This window comes from Temnothorax nylanderi, unplaced genomic scaffold (genome assembly GCF_030848795.1).
Source record: "Temnothorax nylanderi isolate EJ_2023f unplaced genomic scaffold, tnyl_v1.0 TNYL_tig0011_pilon, whole genome shotgun sequence".
NCBI classification, from domain to species: Eukaryota; Metazoa; Arthropoda; class Insecta; order Hymenoptera; family Formicidae; genus Temnothorax; species Temnothorax nylanderi.
The window spans coordinates 156,952-177,944 of NW_027249073.1; the positions used below are offsets into that span (position 1 = coordinate 156,952).

The window sequence follows — 20,993 nt, forward strand, 5'->3', positions numbered from 1 at the left end:
TCGCCGCGAGCGAATCATAAATATTACCGTTAAATCCAGCTGTTTGAAATCGGAATTTTCGCTGTTGGTAAACCGGATGAATACTTTCTATGTCGATAAATTGCTGCTATAATCGTTGCTATTACCGCTCGAATCGATGCGCGAGGCGACCGCGTTAAAGCGATAACAGACGAACAATTAACAATCCCGAATGTTGTAATCTCTCTGTGCGCCGCGTTTTATCACGAGTATCTCTCTGTTGACGTTTTAGTTTTATGTTAATTGGACACATAATCAGGTCGAATTGAGGATTTGCAAGAATATTATTTGTGAATAATAATGGCTCTATTAAATCGACAAAACTAAATAATTCCCAGAATTCAATTAATAATTAGTGATTGTGAGAAAGCAAAACGTTTGTAGTAATAAATATTATAAATATCACATAAGAAACAAAGATCTTTACTTTACGATTTATTTATACAGATTAAGTTATGTAAACATGTAAATTTATTAGAATATGTAGGAAAAAATCAATTAAGTTTGTAACTAGTTTATATCCATTAAATTCTCTCTCTCTCTTTCTCTCTTTCTCTCTCTCTCTCCCTTCTAATAATGTTCGTTGCCAAACTTTTGGATCATATCTTTAAAAAATGATTTTTGTTTCTTCCAAGTGATTAATAATACATGGAACTAGATTTTCGCGTCAAAGTCTCTCCCATTGTTGTTTGATAAACGATAGTCTCTTTGAAATTTCGAGCTTTCAAACAGAACTCTCGAGAACATTTCTTATGAATTTTGCGCAGTCAGCATGTAGAGCCCGTGAAATGGAGACTGAATGGAAAAGCAGGGAAGGCGATATTCGCCTGGTATAGTTCCCAAGTTTCATACGTTTAAGTACTCGCAAATTTTGGGTTTCCCAATTGTCTTCGAGCTTATAGGTAGTAGCGGAGGATGCTGGGCCGGCAAGAAGGCGCAGGCGAAATGTCTGAAATTCGATTTAAAGAGGAGGGCACCGCGCGGCAGTGTTATAAGAAGGATCTCTGTTTCCAATAAAAGTGAACTTAGTTTTCGCGGCATAGCCAGGTTTTCGCAATCTTCTACCAGTCGTTGGCCGCTAGCCAACATCTTTGGCTGGTCCGCTCTAATTGGCTATTCGTGTTTTATTCTCTTTTACTTCACGTATTATTTCATTCCTTCACTGCGATTCTTTCCACGTGTATACGATATGAGAATAATTAATTAACATCACTAAGACATTGACATTAATTAAATTGAGGGGAAAAACCGTCGACTCAAAGTTCTAAGTTAATCCTGATGTAATACATTATTAGAGAGTTATTTCCATCGCGCACAAGCAATGCATAATAACATGCTTTTAAATGGCAAAAGTAGAAAGAGTTGTTATATTAAAGGGTTTATATTACTAAAATTTCGATTTCAACTGTTATCTGGGAAATTGCGCGACGTCACCTGAGGTCGAGGTTTTAATCTCGTAGATTCCCTTAGGAATTAATCTGTCAAAGATCGGGCCCATTCTCCGCACACCTTCAACGTCCGCTGTCAATTAGTCGGACGTAACTGAAGGATACTCTCGTCCCGGCACGTTCACATGTCAAGTTTCCGTCGTAGACGGAAGTTGAGCGTGAGGACCAATGGTCACGTGCATGTAATAGCGAAGGATAAATTTCGAATGAGTTTGCAGAAATTATAAATAGTAAGATAGAGATAAATTGGAATCATACAGATTTTAATATAGTTTCCAGGAATATATAAATTAATCAAATATATGATGTGTAATTATCTTGGTTATGTATTCTTTTATATCCACCATAATCTAAATTCTTATTAGAGCGCTATGCAAATGAGTTATAGATTAATAACTTTCGTAATCTTGGAAATTAAATTAAATTTAAAATATAGAATTTTTTTATATCGTCGACTTAGTTGCATATGTAACTTACTTTCTTAAATTAAATTTAAATAATTTAATTTATTTTTATGTCACAGATATATGTCAAAATTCGCATTCTAATACGTGCTTTATGTAATTAGAACTTAAATATGTTTCGAAACTATAAGAAAAAGATATTTTACAAATAAAACTTTATGTTATGCATATACATTAAGTAAATGTCATAACATCTATTATTTTAAGAAGTTCTTATCTTTGTTTTAGATATCTCGAGCCAAGTAAAGTGCAAATAACAACGAAATGACGGTAGTCCAATCAACAATGATGGAAAACAACCATTTGAGCCGGGGCTGATATAAGAGACACGTCGGTAAGTGATAAAATTTTATAACAGAGTAAAATTTTTAAGCGTATATTTTATGCAATATCTAGGAGAATATTTTAAAAGCATTAATATTCAATGCGGTTTTCTCCAGTGACAACTTTCGGTTTTTTGATGCATGGTTGTCTTTATTAAACTTTCAGCTAATCGAATTTCGAATGTGTTTTTATCGCGCGGAGATCAACGTAAAAGTCGACTATCGACTAAAACGCTTTGTTTTCTATATTTTAAATACGCGAATTCAATTGGATTTCGATTGCATGGCAATTTCAGAGAATGGCACTTATCACCGATTAAATATAATTATCCTCTTTTTTTTCTCCGCCATTATTTTGAACGTTATTCGCCGGCACAATTAATTACTTTTCTCGCTAATTATCGAGACGATTAATTATTATTCGTTTTTATCGTGCTTTTCTGTGAGATCGATTACTGTTGATATTTTAAGTACTCATTGAAACGCATTTTAAGCCGTTACCACTCGCAAATTGAAGGCTGCCGATTGAAATTTCCATGAATTTTTACATAGCCATCATTATCCCGACGCTCGGATATTTTTTTCCTAAGCTCTTTGCGTTGTGCTCATCACTACAGCATCTCTTTCTTACGGTCAAGTTCCACATTGATCGTATATATCTTTGGAATTCAAATTAGTTTAATAAAACTCATTGTTGCGACTGAGAAAGAAATCCTCCGCGATCGCGAAGAAAACTATTTTTCTTGCCGCACCAGACAGCTTTAATATGGTGCACGTGTCGTCCATAGTATTCATACGTTTTATTCCTTCCCGCGGCGGACGTTATTGTGTGTGTTTTTCATAAAAATCTGTAGCGCACAAAAGATACCACCGTCGAGGGTGTCCAAGGATACGTAATAAAAATACGTTGGTCGGACGTAGCAAGAGCGAAGAATGAGGAAGCAGACAGCTTCGTCCGCATAAAACTAACACGCACATGATCAAATTCCCGATGAATAGGGTTTTCTTCGAATATTGCTGAGATTTCCCTTGTCGTCGTCACTTTAACGTCATCGAGTCACTGTTCTTAAGTCTCTTATCAATGTTTTTGATTTAGTAAGATTAATGGTGTTGCGATATTATCACTGTGATTTCTATTTTTATCACAGTATTATTTTTCCCATAAAATTTTTAACGTTTATATTCAACTCAGTATTTTTTATATCAAGAAATATTTATTAGTTAATGAAGTAACATTTATACTTTGATTATATTAAATTTAGGTTTAAATTTTTAATTTATCTTGGTTATCCTATGCATTATAGTTTGCCACCTGGAACCTCTGACAGCATTTTTACTATGTAATTTATCTGTTTGTTAAGCTAATTATATTAATTAATATATGAAATTTACGTAATATCTTTAATGTTTTTGGAAAAACTTAATATCAAAACAGAATGAACCTCTTTACATTTAATGCACATATGTAGTCAAATATTACTTTAAATATTTTTATATTTGAATATTTTCCAGAGTTCGTTAACTCTATTATATTCTTTTTAATTGTATGTTGTATTATTTCTCTCAAATATGGTGCATTTAGCTTATTTTGTACGCTAAATATTTTATTTTGTTTTCACATTTCTATCCTGTATTTTTCTATTTATGCATACTGATTTATCGCGATAGTCATTTCTCCTAATTTATTTGTCAAATCACGAATTTACGATCGTAGTTAAACACGATTGGTTCCACCACGGCTAAGGGTGTCCGATAACGTAACACGTCCAAGAAGTTTCCGTTTCGCGGCTGATAATCAAAACTATTCGTATAACTAAATGCGCGTAAGCAAAGTTTAGAGTAGGACGAGCCCGCATTTTCGATAGTTTCTACCGATAACACGATCCTTCTCAGGCCTCCCTCACCATTTTCCACTGAAGAAAGTTGCTTCCGGGGCACGAAGTTCGATTAAGAGAAGCGTTTACAAGGATCGCTGTAGGGGCAGTTCGAACTTTATGGACTATAGAGAGAGAAAGAGACAGAGAGTTTTTTACGACGGGACGTGAAATACATCGCTAGGATCGAGAGTGAATATTCGTGTATTCGTCCATAGTTACTTCCCATCTATCTCTGTTTCTCGGTTTTTTCTCTATTTATTCTTTTCTTCCGATCTGCTTTTTAATCATACGAAATAGTTAATTTAATTATTTGGTAAAATTGATACGTTGCACATTTGTTTTTATCAGGTTGCGCGTAATTAGCTAATTACAGGATACTTTTGAAACTAAAGAAAATTAGAATTAAATTTTTTTGAAGAGAGATTATTTTTATTTATTTTTATTTATTTTTAATTATTTATTATAAAGATTATTTTTTAAATTGAATTAAATTGTTATTAAATTTGCAGAAGTACGCTTGATTAAATTCATAGTTATCCTACTTTTCGAAAATAACGTATATCAAAAATATTTGAATCATAAATGATTGAAAGTAAAACTCTGCTTAACATTTGCGTTCTTTAGTTTTAAATTAGAGATGAATTTATCATTTTTGGTTTATTAATTCAACATTTTTTATTTGTAGGTTTTGTATCTAGATTGCGTTAGAATAATAATACTAATTTTTTATGTTTTATTTTCCTTTTGCTTTCATCGAGATTATATATAATTCTTCTTGACAGATTTATCCAGTTATAATATAGTTTTACTTTTTATATTTTTCCGTCTTGTTTGAATTGAGTTGCCGCTTTGCTTTATCACCAGCTAAACGTGAATAAATGTACATGCCGTTTTTTCCTTCGTGTTTCTGTCCCCATCAATTTTCACCCTCTTATGGTTATCCTTTGACGATTTGGAAATTTATGTCGTCCCCTTGCGTTATTTACGCATCGCTCCCCAGTTTTTCCGCAAGAAGATACTCGGAAAGCTATTTCCTCGAAAGGAGGAGTGACTTGTCCCAAAACGACTCGTCGGGATGCAATAAGATGCTGAAAGAAGCAACGAGTCATGCCTCAAGTATGAAAATTTCTCTCTGGCATTTCCTTGGAGTTCTGTTTTGTCCCAAAACATTTTTCACGTCGGAAATCTTATCTCCTGCGATTGTGATCAATATGACGTAAATACTTCGCGGCAAAAAGCAACGTATTATTCGTAAAATACGTTTCCGTTTTTATTTCAAACTAAATATTTGGGCTTCTACTTTCTGCTTAAGTGTTTAACTTATTCTCATTTGTATTATCCCCATATGAATACACTGCCGGGCAAAAGTTTGGTATTAATTGAAAATGTCTAGTATATGAAATAAAATCAAATATATGCATTATAATTCAACATATTTTATTCATTGTTTTATAATAAAATAAAAACTAATATAAAATGTTTGAAAGTCCTACAAAAAATATTTTTTACAAGATGAAAAAAGTACCTATTAGATACTAAAGAGTATTAGACACTTTTTTCGTAGCCACCTTTACATTTAACTAGATAATCTAGCTACAAGATTATTTATTTTTTCTGATAGAAGACACAACTTAACCACGGCTGTGCTAAATATAATACATATTTTCTTTCAAATTAAGAAAAAATATTGAATACGGCATGAATCGGACTTTGATAGTGTTTCATTGGAATATTTTTTAATTGTATATGTAATATCTCTCTCAAACCTTTGGCTGGCAGTGTATATTGTTTTATATTTGTGATACGCATTTTATAACTAGAATTTTAAGATGTAAAAGAAAAAATTTGTCTAATTGTATAATTTGTATAATTAATACGATGCGATGTAAATGTGCTTATATAACGTCGTGAACCGAGCCAGTTAGAGAAATCCGACGACATTCGAGTGATTCGAGTCGCATTCTGCGTCAACGATTGATGAGTCGATCAAAGGAAACTAAAATTAAATATTACGTAAACTAATGTTTAAATAATGATGAGTGCAAATTAGAACATAGCAAAATAAAAAGTACACCTACCTGTTTGAAGGCAACAGAAGAACCGACAAAAACTTTCGCCACTAATATAATGAAGAGCATATGAAGATATTTATTTAAATGAGAACTCTGAAAGAGATAAATGGCAAACAGATTATATTGAAACTGGATCATCGTATAATTTTAGATATCTCTACATTTTTTGCTCTTCATTTGCAAATACTACTCTACTAACTACCCGTTATATTTTTTATTAGAAATATAATAGGATAAAATGTGACATATAAATATAGCGAAAAATATGAAATTTGAGATGTACGAGATGAAAGAGAAAAGCAGGATACATAATTAAAAATTATATCTTTTGACTTCGAAAGCGTACACGTGATGTGTAAATACGTCTTCCTTAAAATTCGATTTTCGAGATTATGCTTCAGTCTGTTCCCTTTTTGTATTTAGAGAATTAGAGGCGAAAGATTTTGAGCGCTCTTTTGGCGTATCCAGTTGTCGTCAGATGAGAAACGGCGCAAATGAAAGAGTGCAGAAAGGTCAACAGAAGATTAAGAACAAAAGCGATTGCCGAGGTGGTGATGACGTTTAATCGTAAATCAATAAAATTAATGAATTAAATAAATAAATTAAAAATGTTTATACACATATTTATATATATATATATATATATATAATATATATAATATAATATAAAACATAAATAGGGTCCCGCGCGCGCGAGACTGCTAGAGTACAGCGCGCATTTCTCGCTCCTCACCGTATTCACTCGCGCATGGGAGTCTTCGTCGAGGTTTCTGACGGATGAGATCGTTATCGGTCTCTTGACAACATTTTTTTTTTTCGAAGATTCGCTCGACACAATCTCCGCCTCATCGACACGATATTATTACCGTTCCATTTCACAAGAATCCTCGTGAGCTTTTAATTAGAACGGAAATAAATGGAAATACCGTCAATGCTCCTCCACACATCCGTGCATTTTAAGGACGGAGAACATTTTCGAGGTCAGATCTTATTATACCTCTCAAAAACCTCTCGACCGACTGTCCCGCATCTCTATCCTCATCGAGATGAGATTTCATCATCGCTCTCGCGAGTTCCTCTCTATCCGTTTTTACCTCTCTCTCTTTCTCTTCCTTTTATCTACCTTATGTCTCTGCTTTTAGCTAGCCTAATGCGTTACACTATCGTATTTTACATTAAATCGTTTTTGCCCTGTGGTGTCTCTCCCACGACTCCGCTCGCTGACTGGCCCCAATTTCCTTCTCCTCCTTTCACACCATTTTTCTACACGTATCTACGCAGTGACGAATTCTTAATTTGCAATTCAACAAACTTCGAAAATGCTGCTACAAAGACGTCGCTGCTGGAAGTCGTCGGTTCTTTCAGTGAAAAATTCACTTTTTCAATTGAAATATCACTATGTCATTATACTATGGCTCATTTATTTGATCATCAATTATCACATCTTTATGATCATTGAGAATACTTTTAACGATTTAACATGTTAGAAATTTAGTTCTCTAGATTACCAAAAATGTCATTAACGAGTATTAGTATTATTATTCTAATGTGTTATGCTAATAATTATGCATCAATAATGTTTTTGCAAGACATTTTTTGATATTTTTTCAATCAACGATCATTTTATGTACTAGCATTTTACCTGTGCTTGTTCGTATCTTCAAAATGTAAAGACGGAGAACTCATGGATTAGGATTCTCTCTCAACGCTCAATGCATTATTCCAACATTTTGCCGGCCTCCCAACAGCGACGAACATGCAACGGCTTAGTTTCCTAGCCCACCCGCGATTTCAGTAAAACCGAGCCGTGGAATAATAAAGTCGTTAAAAAAGGTCGAAGAGAAAAATAATCGGCTTGGCAAAATGCAAGTTTGATCCGTAGAAACTACTTTCGGAGGCGGCTCTCTCTCTTTTCTCAAAAATAATTAATTAACTTTTCAACATTCCTCTCGTTCTCTTGTACTTTTTATGCTTTAAGCTAGTTATTAATTCTTAAGAAGAGAGCCTTCACGGATCGAAAATCATCTACGAAACCAAAAACTATACCTTTCCCTTGACCTTTTCTCACGCTTACATTGTTTCACGGTGCGGTCTTATCGAGTATCAGGGTTCGATACTCCTAGACCACTTTGGCCACACATACGTCGATCGTGGCTTGATTGTGGCTTTAAGTGAAAAGAATTCGCCGATAGGAGGAGTGAGGGCCCTTCGCGTCGTTCTGATCGCCTAAAGGCGACAATCCGTCGTCGTGGTCGCGTCCGTCCTTGATCGAGACCCTGGGCTCTTTGGTATTGTTCTCCCGTTCGCGCGGAGACTACGGAGAAGTGTGCGACACAAACCGCCTCTCTCGCGCACTTCCACTTGTCGTCGTTCTGGACGGTGTTTTTTTTTCCTCTAGGTCAAGCACCGCCAGTTCGAATTCGCGAATAGTCGCTCGAGAGCTCTCCCCCAATGATACCGCGCCGAAAAGAGCAGTCGGGAGAGTCGAGAGATCGACGCGTCTCCTCCCTTTTTTCCTTCCCTCTTTCACACGCCGGCACACGCTCATTTGCACATTCATGATCTCTCGCACCGTCGCCCATTCTTTCTGTCATTTCCATTCTCTCTTTCTCTCGCCGAAGAACTTTCCGCGGAAGCGCGAGTATGTCGCGTAGTGACATTTTCTAGAAAAAAGTACTGGTAATAACGCTCGAAGAAGAGAAACAAGAAAAGAAAGAAGTGGGAGAGAGAGAGAGAGAGAGAGAGAGAGAGAGAGAGAGAGAGAGAGAGAGAGAGAGAGAGAGAGAGAGAGAGAGAGAGAGAGAGAGAGAGAGAGAGAGAGAGAGAGAAAGAGAGAGGGAGTAAAAAGGAGAAGTAAAAAAAAAGATGTAGAAAGAAAATAGAAGAAATATTCACACAAGAGAAGAACGAATAAAAATATATTAGGGTAAAAAAGATAAGAAGTGATAGGAGAAATAGAGAGAGAAAGAAGGATAATAAGGAAAGGATGTATAAGTAGCATTAGCTGTAGAAATTGAAAAAGGTACGAATGCCCGGTCCAAACTATTTTGGAACCTGTCCTTATGTAAAGTACGGAGGACCCGTCCTAATGCCCGAGATCGACGGATTCGAAATTCGTCATTTCTAATTCTTTGTCTCGATTTCTCTCCCTCGTCCAATCGTCTCGTGTCCGTGTCCCTGATCCGCCTACTTTTCTCCGTTCATACGATTTTCCCTTCCCTCTTTGGTCGCGCGTTGGCCCTCTCACGACTCTGTCTCGTGGGTTCCTACACCGCAGTACACCGCGAGGGTAGAAAAAGGTCTACTCATGGTTAAAAAGGGCCCCGCGCGATTATCGCTAGCAGTAGTACGAGGTAGAGAGTCCCAGCTTGCAGGAAAAGGGTGCCCTACGCCGGTTATACACACTTCCGGTGCTGCTGACGTCCTTCGTCTCGCACCGCAGACCCGTGAAGCCCTCCGCGCATCTGCAACAGAAAATTCGAACAAATCCGTGAACGATCAGTATCTCTTAAATATGATTACATTTTGCAAAATTGTGCAGTAAAGTGTAGACGATATAGTAAATAGAAGCAATACTTTTGCCACATGATGTGAAAAATGTTATAATTATGCTTTTCTCAAAAAGCACGAACGTGGTACGGCTTGATTTTTAATTAATCTTTATCAAACGAAATTAAAATCATCATTTAGTCTTCTATTAATTTTCTTAATTTTAACGTTCTCTTTTTCCTTCCCCATTATTCTTCCATGAAATTAATTTTTAAAAATACCTCCACACTAAAATAGAGAGAAATCTAATTATCTAAAAATATAAATGAAAAAAATCTATATTTTTCAATATGGAATTATGCGAATTACATCTTCATTTAACATTAGGACTGACGTGTTTAATCTCTATAATCATTTATTTTTAATCACCTTAATCCTTTATATCACCTTAATCTCTAATGACACCATCCTAACCAGACCGTCTCGTCGGCAAAATTTATCGTCCGTCTCGGGATTTTTCTTGGGAGCGTATGTGAAACGTGAGTTTCTTAATTTAACTAAATGTATGCGTTGTATCAGAATTCGCGCGACGACGTCTTTCGCGCGCGGCGGTCTGCAAAAGTGCGGGGGAGACGCGAACGGAGACGACGGAATAGCGGGGATTTCGAGGAGAGACAGGCCGATGCGTCGTTTCTTTGGAAAAATAATGTTATGCCGTCGTCGTGGCTATTTAAAGACTGCGGTTAACTAACCACGACGAGACGTTCGAAGCCACTGTGAGATTAAGAGTCCGGGCGTTCGCTCGGTGTCCGGATAAATAAATTATAGCACGACTTTTCCTCTACCAATCTTCTTCTTTCATTTTTCCTTTAATTCGTAAGCCGTTCGCTCGTCTTTTAATTGCAAACGTCGCCTGTCGCTATCTTCGTCGTATTTTCGCTGTTGTCGCGCTGTTGATTTCTGCACGCACGAGGAAATTAAATAAAAGCGCATTTCATAAAGGAATACATGCTCGTCTCATATTAATTTTTTCGAGTCTGCGAGACGTGCGTTAGATTATAAGAGTTAATCTAATTTTTAAAGTCGCGCTCGCGAGTAGACGCCTAAATATCCGGTAATAATCGCGGTCTTTTTTGGCGGAACGCGTACGTCCGGACGTGCATCGGGCATCCTTAATCCGGCACTGCGACCGCAGTGGAAGTCCGACGTGTGTCCGGAGAGAAGTCTACCTCTGCCGTAGTGTCTGGGTGCTCGGCGGCGTGCGATAAAGCGTATTTTTGTCACGACAAATTTGGAGCGTCTGAGACTTGGCACGTCGTTTTTATTTCGCGAAATCGCACGCATAGGTAAAACGAGAGCGGGGAAGGAAGAAGCGGAAAGGAGAACAACGGAGGGAAGAATGAAGGGAGACAGAGAAAGAAAGAGAGAGTTCCAGAAGTGTCACCGATGAGAAGAGGGGAGATGCTGCGGGAGAGAATTACGTTCTTCGACCATGTCTTTTTGAACGTTCGAGTTTGCCCGAGTATTTGTCGTGCACATATAAGCGTCATGTTTAGACCGTATTAAAAAAAGGAAAGAGAGAGAAGAAAGTGACAGGAGGCACATGCTAAAAGGTTAACGCGATAAGTATATATGTAAGGTCGAGTGCGAAGATCGCGATGACAATGGGTCACTTTGAACAAAATGGACAATTTATTAATGCACAATTATTGGGAGCTTGATCTAATTAGACTTTGTTACAAATATCTCGCTGACTTGATTTGAGAATTTTTCGGCGCTGTCTTTGCCGGGATTTACGAGGGCCTACGTTAAATATACCGTCCCCTTCCTTTTTCCCGTTGGATTTACTGCCAAACGAAATAAAACAGCGGCGTAGATAGTACAATTTATTGTACCATTCACTTAAAGCCATTAACGTGTCCCGCTAACTTTGCTGCCTCGAGTAATTGGCCTTCCGTTGAGATTTATCGTAATCATGCGTGTATCCGCTACACCTCGGGCAACTCTTTCACCCGCTGCCGTAAAAAGGACCCTGACTCGTGAACTGAAACCCGCGAAACGTTCGTCTATTTGCGAGAATTACTTAAGGTAAGACATATATGCAGTGAAGTTCGAATTGGATAGATCCGAACTAATGCTCAGACTACGAAAAACTCGGGCTGTATATGGAGATACGCTATAAAAAAGTTGATAAATGAAGAAAATATCGCAAATAAACGTAATGACATTTTCTAATTCGTTATATTTTAAATCGTATTTCATCAAACACTTTCTCAAATGATCTCCCGAGATTCGCCCTCCGTGTAATTTTGGTGAAAATTTGAGAAGTCATTGATAAAATTTATGGATATCTGTAGAAGCGTTAATCTGAGAATTCTCGCGTCCCCGTCTTTCTACTTTTATGAGCGAGCGGAAATAAAATATCCTCGACGAGAATGGTTCTGGACGGTTGTTAAAAATCCATTTTTCCCGTTTTACGAGGGCGTGATTCTTGATTGCATCAGCCAGTTTGCGTCACAACGGCGTGTGGATCATAATGTACACTAAACGCGTAAAAAATCGTAAATTGACGTGGCTCGTTAATTCAAGATCATTAACAGAATTGCGGGGAATCCGTCAATTTCCTCCTGTGTCCACTCTCTGAATGTTGATTAATATTCCATATTTCCCGGGGACTCATTATCTCGCAAGCTCTTAACAAGGCATTATTATCATCTCTCAAAATCTATCGCCGCGACGATTGCGGTGACATCGAAAGTCTTTTTTACATTAAAATTTTGAGAACTTACTATAATACGCGCTGAGAAATTCGCTTTATGTAACACCACTTTCGAGTATGTATAATTGAAAATTGCTCGGCACAATATAGCGTGTAATATTAAATTTAGGACTACGTGCTCAAAAGATCAATGATTGCCAACGATTGACTAATTGCATATAATTTATATATATGTTTATGTTTAATTGTTTAACATTAATTATATGATGTTTTATTTATATATCCATTTTATAAAAAAATATAATATAATATCTTTCAGAAAATGTGGCGTAGGCACTTCACTATTCTCATCAGTAGATTAGTTTCATTAATCCTCAGATTATTTTGTTTAAATAAGCATTAAACGATAACTGACAAACGCAACCGATTAATCGTGAAATAGCATATAATGGATAGAAATCGAGAAATCGAATATTCCACTTTACTATAAAACGCGTTATTTCTTAATTGACCTAATTATCGCTGACATTTGTGATAATTAAATATATACTCTTATCTCTCAGAGTGACAATCCGATATTTAATGAGGTACTTTTAGATGTATCCAAAAGAGACGATCTATATTCTATAAGTGAACAATTCAGTTATACATACAAAGAAAATATAAAGTTCAACATGTACAATTTCTCCGGAAATATTATATAACTATTTAAAATTTTTTAAATTTAAAATATACATAATTTAAATTTAAGATTTCCTAATTAATGAAAATTTGCTTAAAACTTTTTCCAAAAACTCGATTTTGTCATATATTTATCCTAATTAATCTAACTGAAGATTAACGCATCAAATTTTTTTAATTTTTAGAGGTATAAGGATTAATAACTATTTTCTTCTTATTAATTATTATATAAAATATTTAGTATTGTGCGCTACAAAAAATACTATAATTAAATGACATCTCATATAATTAATCTGAGAAAAGTACGACAAGATGGAAATTTCCAACGTTGCTGCATTTATTAAAATCATGTGTTGACCACTTCGTTTTAACAACATACGGGCAAAACGCGCGGCACTTCGTGAGTTAAGTTAATTTTTACAGAAAACGATGTTTTAATCACATTTAAGCCTCGCAATGGTACAATGGCGATAAGCGCCGACGAGATGCACGTTGTTCATAGTAATAATTCAAAACGTTTTTCCGCGTAACACTACGGATTAAGAACAAACAAAAAACTAATTAAAACCCAGAAAATCCGCGAGAAGAGCGCGGGAGATGTTTCGACGAATGCTGTCTTTCCGCGCCAGTCTGAACAAAGTTGTCTTTCTTTCTCTCGCGCGGTATTAATTAAAAGAAGCACAGCAATCCCGAAGAAAGGCGAATCGCTTTTTCCGAGGCCCGCATTTAAACGCATCCTTAAGGAGACCGCTTTCCTTTTGTAATATTTTTTGCAACGATGGTAGAATCCTATAATTGCAGTTGCAGTAATGTCAGATAAAAAGAATATCTAGGTATATGTATTACACGAGATATTTCGAGACAACGATATATCATTCACGCGAGATTTTTTGACGAATTCATGTATTCAATTTTTTTGATTATCTGATACAAAATTCAATAATAAAGTTTAATAATTGACAGTTTTAGTATATTTGATTTTGAAAGCCCGAGTAAAGTAGAATTATTGATGTCTCGATAAAATTCAAAATACCAACATCTTGGAGGTAATGTGTTTAATTCGAATTGGACATGTTTAAGACAGATACTCAAACGACTATTCAATACATCTCGAACACGTCTTATACGATATGTTGCACGAATGCATATGTTTACATTCAAAAACTAATATTTATAACGTAAACAAAGACTGAACTGACGTATCAAAGTTTTTTATAAATTGTTATTTTAAATTATATTGGAAATATTGATGTATATTAAATTTCTCAAAGAATTTAGTTTATAAAATAAAAAACTGAAAATTTTAGAAAACAATTTATTTTTGTAGATCTATGTTCATTAAGACTTTTTAATTGATTTTATAAAGTCTGTTAACCAGTTTTAATCTGTTTCTGCATACGTAGTAATTATTTCCACATTGGAATAATACAAAGATGCAACGTTTAGTTAGAACCTTCGGATAATATTTTCTTTTTTATTTTTTCTCTTGCGCACTTTACACACATTATAGATTATTTTAATAATACAACCTCTTTTTCCCTCTCACATTTTCTGGGACATTTACGTGTGCAGATCGAATGCGTTTACGCTCGCGTGAGCTTGAATGCACAGAACAACTCTGGCTATAATATACCGTACTTTATGTCGAAACAACCTGCGAGTCGCACTTTTCCACCCTCGCCCGTGCACTTACTTCTCGCGCGGGCAAACTGGGTTACTTAGTTGCTCGTATAGCAGCTGCATCCACACTTACCGCGCATACAAACGTGGTTGAAGCAAATCTACTAGAGATCCTGTTGCACCTGCACCTTTCTCTTCTTTTACCTTCCCGATCTCGTCGTCGCCCCTGGCTCTCTCTTGCCCCCATTTCCGTTTCCGTTTATTTTTCCATTCTTTGTTTTACTTTCGTGCCGAAACGACTTGATGTCACACTAAGGGTGAAAATAAATAAGAGAACCGTATTTTTTATTTAATTTCAAGCGTGTTAGACTTTGACGTTTACGAACGATATTTGAGGACGAAAATTAAGCTCTTTACAAAATAAAACTTGGACAGAGTCGAGGTATCATATATATTTATAAGATTCAGATGTCGCGAAAAAACAGATAGTTATAAAATGTTTCTGAAATTTTCGTTAAGGAGAAATCGACTTCAATATAGTGTTCGAATTTTCGATCTTCTTTTTTCAACATCCTGTATATATATCTGGGGTTTATTCATCGTTGAAAGTATAACGTGGAAGCTAGGTGCGAGCGTCGTCAAAGGGTGCCAGCTGGTGGGACAGGATACCGTCTGGGAAATTGGGACGTCGAGCGGCGGAGCTCGCTCTCGATCATTTTCCAACATCGTATGTCGACTTCCTCCCTGTGAGGGCAGGTGGGAATGTAGGGTGGTGGTGAGAAGACACGATATCTCCCCGGTGCAGTCTCAACCAGGAAGTTCGAACGGCCTTCCAGCTAAGTCCGGTGGAACTTGAATTAGCTTGAATGCAGCCGAGCAATGACCACGAAACTTGATCCGACGCGGGAGGTTTGCGTTGATGAGCGGAGGCGGATCTCTAGGAATTTCATTTCATTCGCCGCTTTAGTTGAGCCATATAAGCTCGCGATAAAGGATTAAGTAACATATTGTTGGATCTTTTCAGTTAGCGGCAAAGAAATGTCTCGTGTTTACTATTATAGAAAAAGATTTGAAATCGTTTCGTTCAATTTGCACAAGATAATGCCGTTTATCCTTTCTTTCACTTACGTATATTTATCGTTATCTGTTATAAGAATTACTAAAATTCCTCACTTATTAAACTACAATAATTATACCTACATTTAATGTTTTGGATTCACATTTTCAAGATTTAATTCCGGAACGAAAGAAATCCTTGTACATTTACTTTTATTTGACGTCTAAATTTAAAAGCGCCGGAGTAATGCATTTGGATTTCTTTTTTACTTTGGAAAAGTCGAAGCTGTTGTATACATTTTATGTGCAGACACGCGTGACGATTCTGTAAGCAAAGTTTGTAGCCCGCACGCTATTTACATTGCAGCTCTCTAATCAATTCGACGGTCCAATTAATTACATGTACCGCTTACGAGAGGTCTTAAAGCGAGATTTACGTTTCGCACAAGGATTCCTCGAAATCGACACTTCGTGTAGGAGCTTTATGTGCATCGAGGGGGGGGGGGGGGCCGCTTGCACAGTGTCGTGATATATCGCGATGTCGAAAAACTTTTCCGTAACTCTCACTGTACGCTTTCAATAAGAACGTTCGGCGGAAGAATTCTGTAGGTGTTCGGGAAATAAAAGCGCACGAAGCGGAAATAATAGCGCGGAAGGAGAGCGGCACGTCAGGCACGTGTAAAGGCAAAGGGAGTGAAAATTTTACGGCGTCTGACTTGCGATCGTTGTGAGAGCGCGTCCTCCGTCCGGGCGCGGGCAACGCTTTTGCCTCTAGGAAACTGCGTGATCTTTCTCTAATTAATTAGAGACGCGTTTAATTAAGTTAAATGGCCGGGTTTTGCCGGTCGGGCGGCGCGGGCGTAATGAAACTACGAGCCTGAGACTACCACGGCAAACCGTCTAACGACATGTACGATGCACCAATCGTTTATGTTTATTATATTGAATGAAAATGTTAGATTAAAATTGGAGACAGTTTGCCGATACTCATTATACTTTTATGGATTATTTCCTAAAATTTAATTTAACACATACATATTTTACCGAAAGTTTCTGATTTCTTTCTCGCTAGTGTTTTATTTGTTATTAGGAGTAATATATTTCTATTTTAATATTCTGAAATGTTAGTAATTATCTTGTCAAATTGAATTATATTGAATGGTAAATTCGTGTGAATTGTCTTGCGTGCTTAGTCAATCCTATTCTCAAGTGAAATTTTATCGTTAGTTGAATCAAGAAAGCGATTAATTAGCCATGGAACGAATCTCGCGTTCGAAATTTTCAATTTGACGCGACGAGTCGATGATAAAAAAACGGCATTCATCGCTCACTACACCGAGAAGTACTTCAATTCGATTGAGCCAACGTACCGGATGATTTGAGTAACCACCCGTTCGTGCCTTACCAAGACGAGAGCGATACTTTGGCGAAGTTTCTTGTAGGTAACTCTTGTCCTTCGCTTCAACCTTTTCTTTGGAGCGCTCTTATAAAATCACGGAATAAATTCTGGTTTGATGACTTGCCCGCGGAGATTCACTCGCGCGTTTCTTTTGTTGCTATCGAATATCATAATGCATCTGGATCGAAATTACATAATATTGCATTATTATATAAAATCAAAGATTCAAGTACGGGAATTGCGCAACGATAGTATTTTGAGATCTTCGTATTGTTCTCAATCCATTACGCGATGGCTTTGTTACTTCGATTGATAAAGATATGATATTTTAGAATGATACGATAGGTATTTTAAGATATTTTTATGGAGCATCTAACTCCACTTTAATTCAAATAACGGAAGTTTTGAAATTTTTTTCAATAATACAGAGTAAAGGAATCTTTTTACTTTCTTTGAAAGCAAAAATATTTAACTTCTGTCTCTTCTTTAGTGTTTTAAGCTAGATGTGTTTTAAATATTTTAAGACTCATTATTAATTAATTACATGAAATTTTAATGTTCGTATGATACGAATTTTGCAAATATAAATTTGAAACGTGCAAAGATCAGCCGCGATAAACTCGCGATTCAAAGAGCGCATCGTCGAAGGTGACGAGACTGCCTATTTCTTCACTGCGCCTCGCGGATATTTCGTTCTCGCCCCACGAAGAAGATCGAACATACTCTTCTGAAGTTGTTTACACGATTGACAGGATAGCTGCGGTGGGTAGAGATGGCAAAAACGGATTTTTGTCGCGATTACCATTTATTGGCACGTCTTGAAAGCTCGTCGCGGCGCGTAGGATCGCGGTGCTTGCGTCGGACAGCTCTATTTCCTTAAGCGACGGCTGGAGTAGTTAGAGGGTGGAAATGTCAGGTAGCACGGGCTGGCTGAGCCCGGGCCCGGCGGAAGGTTCTAGGCGAGAGACCCGGCTCAACTTCCGCCTCCACGTGCGTTGGCCACATATGTCACTGAAACTAACTTTTGCGAGCTCTCGCTCTCGCTCTCGCTCTCGCTCTCCGCCACCTACCATCGTGGTCCTCCTTTGCCCATCCTACCCCTTGAGACTGCCCACCGATCACGGGACGACCGCTCGAATCGCCGTACTTCGGTCCTCGCAGTATAGTAAAGCTTTTGTAGCGGTGGAAACAATCATTTACCGCGCTGCTTTTGATATATGACTGCGCGGAAATAAATGTATAACACTGACGTAGCCGAGAGGAATTATATAGGATGTTCCAAGCGCATCCGTCATTTCCTTTAATTCCGTTGTGATCTAAATTGTCATTGAACACTTTATTACTAAAGTTTTTGATGTAAAGACGGATTAAATAATCTTATCCGAAATTTATTTCAATTCTATAATATATGTCTAACTCTAACAAGGAAGCACTAATTTTTATTTTTTAAGTAAGCTATAGATATACCTATTAGTAAAAATTTATTTGCACAATTTTGTTTACTATTTGCATTTATAATTTGAAATACCGTAAAGGGACGTTTAAACGACGATCCTTCGAATTTTTATCGAGGAAGAATTAGTATGAGAGATTAAATATGTTTGCCCAAGAATCTGTGATATGAGAAGCAATGGCAATAAAGTCAGAATAACTTGGTTGATCTTAAATTGCGACACGCGTGAGATCGTAGATCATCGGTCTCTGAAGTGCGAAGCGGCAGAATTGTAGATCGCGGTTGATGAAATGTTTCCATTCGGAGAGATGCGTTCACCATGAAGACGCGTGTTGGGCGGCATAAGAAATAAATCACACGTTTCCACGTGCGCGCGTGTGGAACGCGCAATGCACGAGGCGACGTAATTAATTAAGGCGAATCGCTTCGGATTGTTCGCGCGTTTTACACTTGGCACGCTGAGTAACGGCGCTGTTGATTAATACGTCCTGCAGATGTTACTGCGACGTAAACATTAAGACTTTGTCGTGTCTGCAATTGCATTATCATCCTTAACAGGTTTGCCGAAAAGGAGACATGATGTTGTTTCCTAAAATGATCATTAAGGATTATTTAAATAGTTTAAATATTACACGCTTATTTGATATATATATGCGATTTCCTTAAGCTTTTTTTATCAAACCAGATTTTATTTCTACAAAATATTTAATTCTACAAAATTATTTCTGCCTATTTTGTTAGTTTGTGTTGATTTTCAAAATCTATAGATTTAGATTTTCATCTTAACATGTTTATATCACACATATATTTCAGAAGTCATAGAGAAAATGAGGAAGAATCTGTAATAAATAATATATTATAAATCCATGTACAAATAAGTTTATACGGTCCCTAAGATTTTTGCACTTTTTTCTATAAATTCTTTGATTATTTTAAAGTCGATCTGTTCAATATAAGAATTGCTAATAATTGTTTATCGAGAAAAAGTTAACTCCAAATTTTGCACCAAAAGTATGTCATAAAAAAGTAAACTAGGGCATTCTGAAATACATTCCACATAAATTATGTCCTTTATATTACTCTATATTGTTACCTTATTAAGCCCTACTTATTGTGTCACAAAATATAACTCTGTTAAGTTAAAGATTTATTTAACTATTTTTCATTCTTTTATGTACAATATGTCCAACCAAAAAGTCGGATATTTTACAAAAAACTCTCGAAGCGAGGAGTTAAAAATTTTATAACTCGCGAGGAAGGGGCAGTGGGGCGTAAAGTTGAAGTGATTTCCATTCGTTACGAGAAGTGTGATCCGGAGGGATGCGGCGATAGCATCCGGACTGTGTCGTTTTTATTAGGCGCCCCAGATCTGTTTCCTCCCCTTCGTCCCCGTGATCCCCGCATATTCACCCTTCCCAGATGGTTTCTCTCTTTTTCGCCGCCGATCACAACGAAGCGCGCGTAACGTCGATAGTCGGCCGTTATTCGACCATAAATTCCGCATCGGCGTTAACGCGAATATACAGGGTATCGCGCGGCTCCGTACAAAGAACCGAAAAGACCCCCCCCTCCCCCCCTTCCACGTCCTCTTTACGCGACGTCTCTTTCTGTTTCGCCGTGGCAAAGAGCCATCCCTCTTTCGGCTTTACCATGTTCCTCCGAAATTTATTCCTCCCTCTCGTGGCTTGCAACCCCGTTTCCACCCTCCTGCGACGTGCATGTTCGTGAAGCAGAAAAATCCACCCCCGCGCGAGTATTCGTCCGAGGCTCGCGGTATTATTTCGCGAATAAAAGCCGCGCGATTCGGTGCGGTATCAAGCGACACCGCGGGCAACGGGTACGGGCATTTTACGAGAGCGAATTGCATTTAATTTATCGTTACTCCGCTAACGATGGCTGTAGAGCATCCCGCGCGCTTCCTTCTTTCTAATTCGGGATTTTCCGTCGCGTATGGCGGTGCGTGTGTACGAAATTCGCATTGTATCTTCATTTTTGACCTGCGTAACGAGAAAATTATCTATCACAAGTGAAAGCGTAATAAGAAGATCAGACATCGCGAATAAATCGACAAAGAATTAAATTAGATTTTAATCTGCGGCTTACTTTCCACGAAATAAGTATATTCGTTATCTATTTTTAATTATGAGAATTAAATCAATTTATATGTGAAGAAATAATATTTTTACTTTACTTATTAGTTTACGTATTAATTGCTGTTATTATTTTATATTCTAATTTTTGTCCGAAATAAAACACATTGATATTCTCGAGCTAAATTTATTGTCACGTTTGCTGATATCTATGAAGTGTTTCATTTTTTTAATCGAATGGATCAGAAACAATGCGCGAAAATCCGCAGTCGTTATTTTACTTC

General features: G+C 37.0%; 1 protein-coding gene and 1 long non-coding RNA gene across 3 annotated transcripts in view; one reads left to right on the forward strand and one right to left on the reverse strand.

Annotated features, from left to right (window-relative positions):
* The window catches only part of Vn (membrane-bound neuregulin protein vein), a 326,537-nt gene that overhangs the window by 30,065 nt on the left and 275,479 nt on the right, over window positions 1–20,993 (reverse strand). Inside the window, exon 5 of one of the 2 annotated variants that reach the window (XR_011717187.1) lies at window positions 9,608–9,666. Coding sequence is in view for 1 of the 2 variants with exons in the window: in XM_071697083.1 (XP_071553184.1) it covers window positions 9,540–9,666 (127 nt within the window). In the remaining variant the exon portion in view is untranslated. Of the gene's footprint in view, window positions 1–4,849; window positions 9,667–20,993 lie in introns of those variants that run through there. The other variant, XM_071697083.1, reaches the window with a different exon arrangement.
* LOC139767631 (uncharacterized) overlaps window positions 2,026–20,993 on the forward strand; it is a 289,471-nt gene continuing 270,503 nt past the window's right edge. The window contains exon 1 of the long non-coding RNA XR_011717189.1: window positions 2,026–2,264. This is a non-coding gene — a long non-coding RNA (uncharacterized lncRNA). The remainder of the gene's footprint in view (window positions 2,265–20,993) is intronic.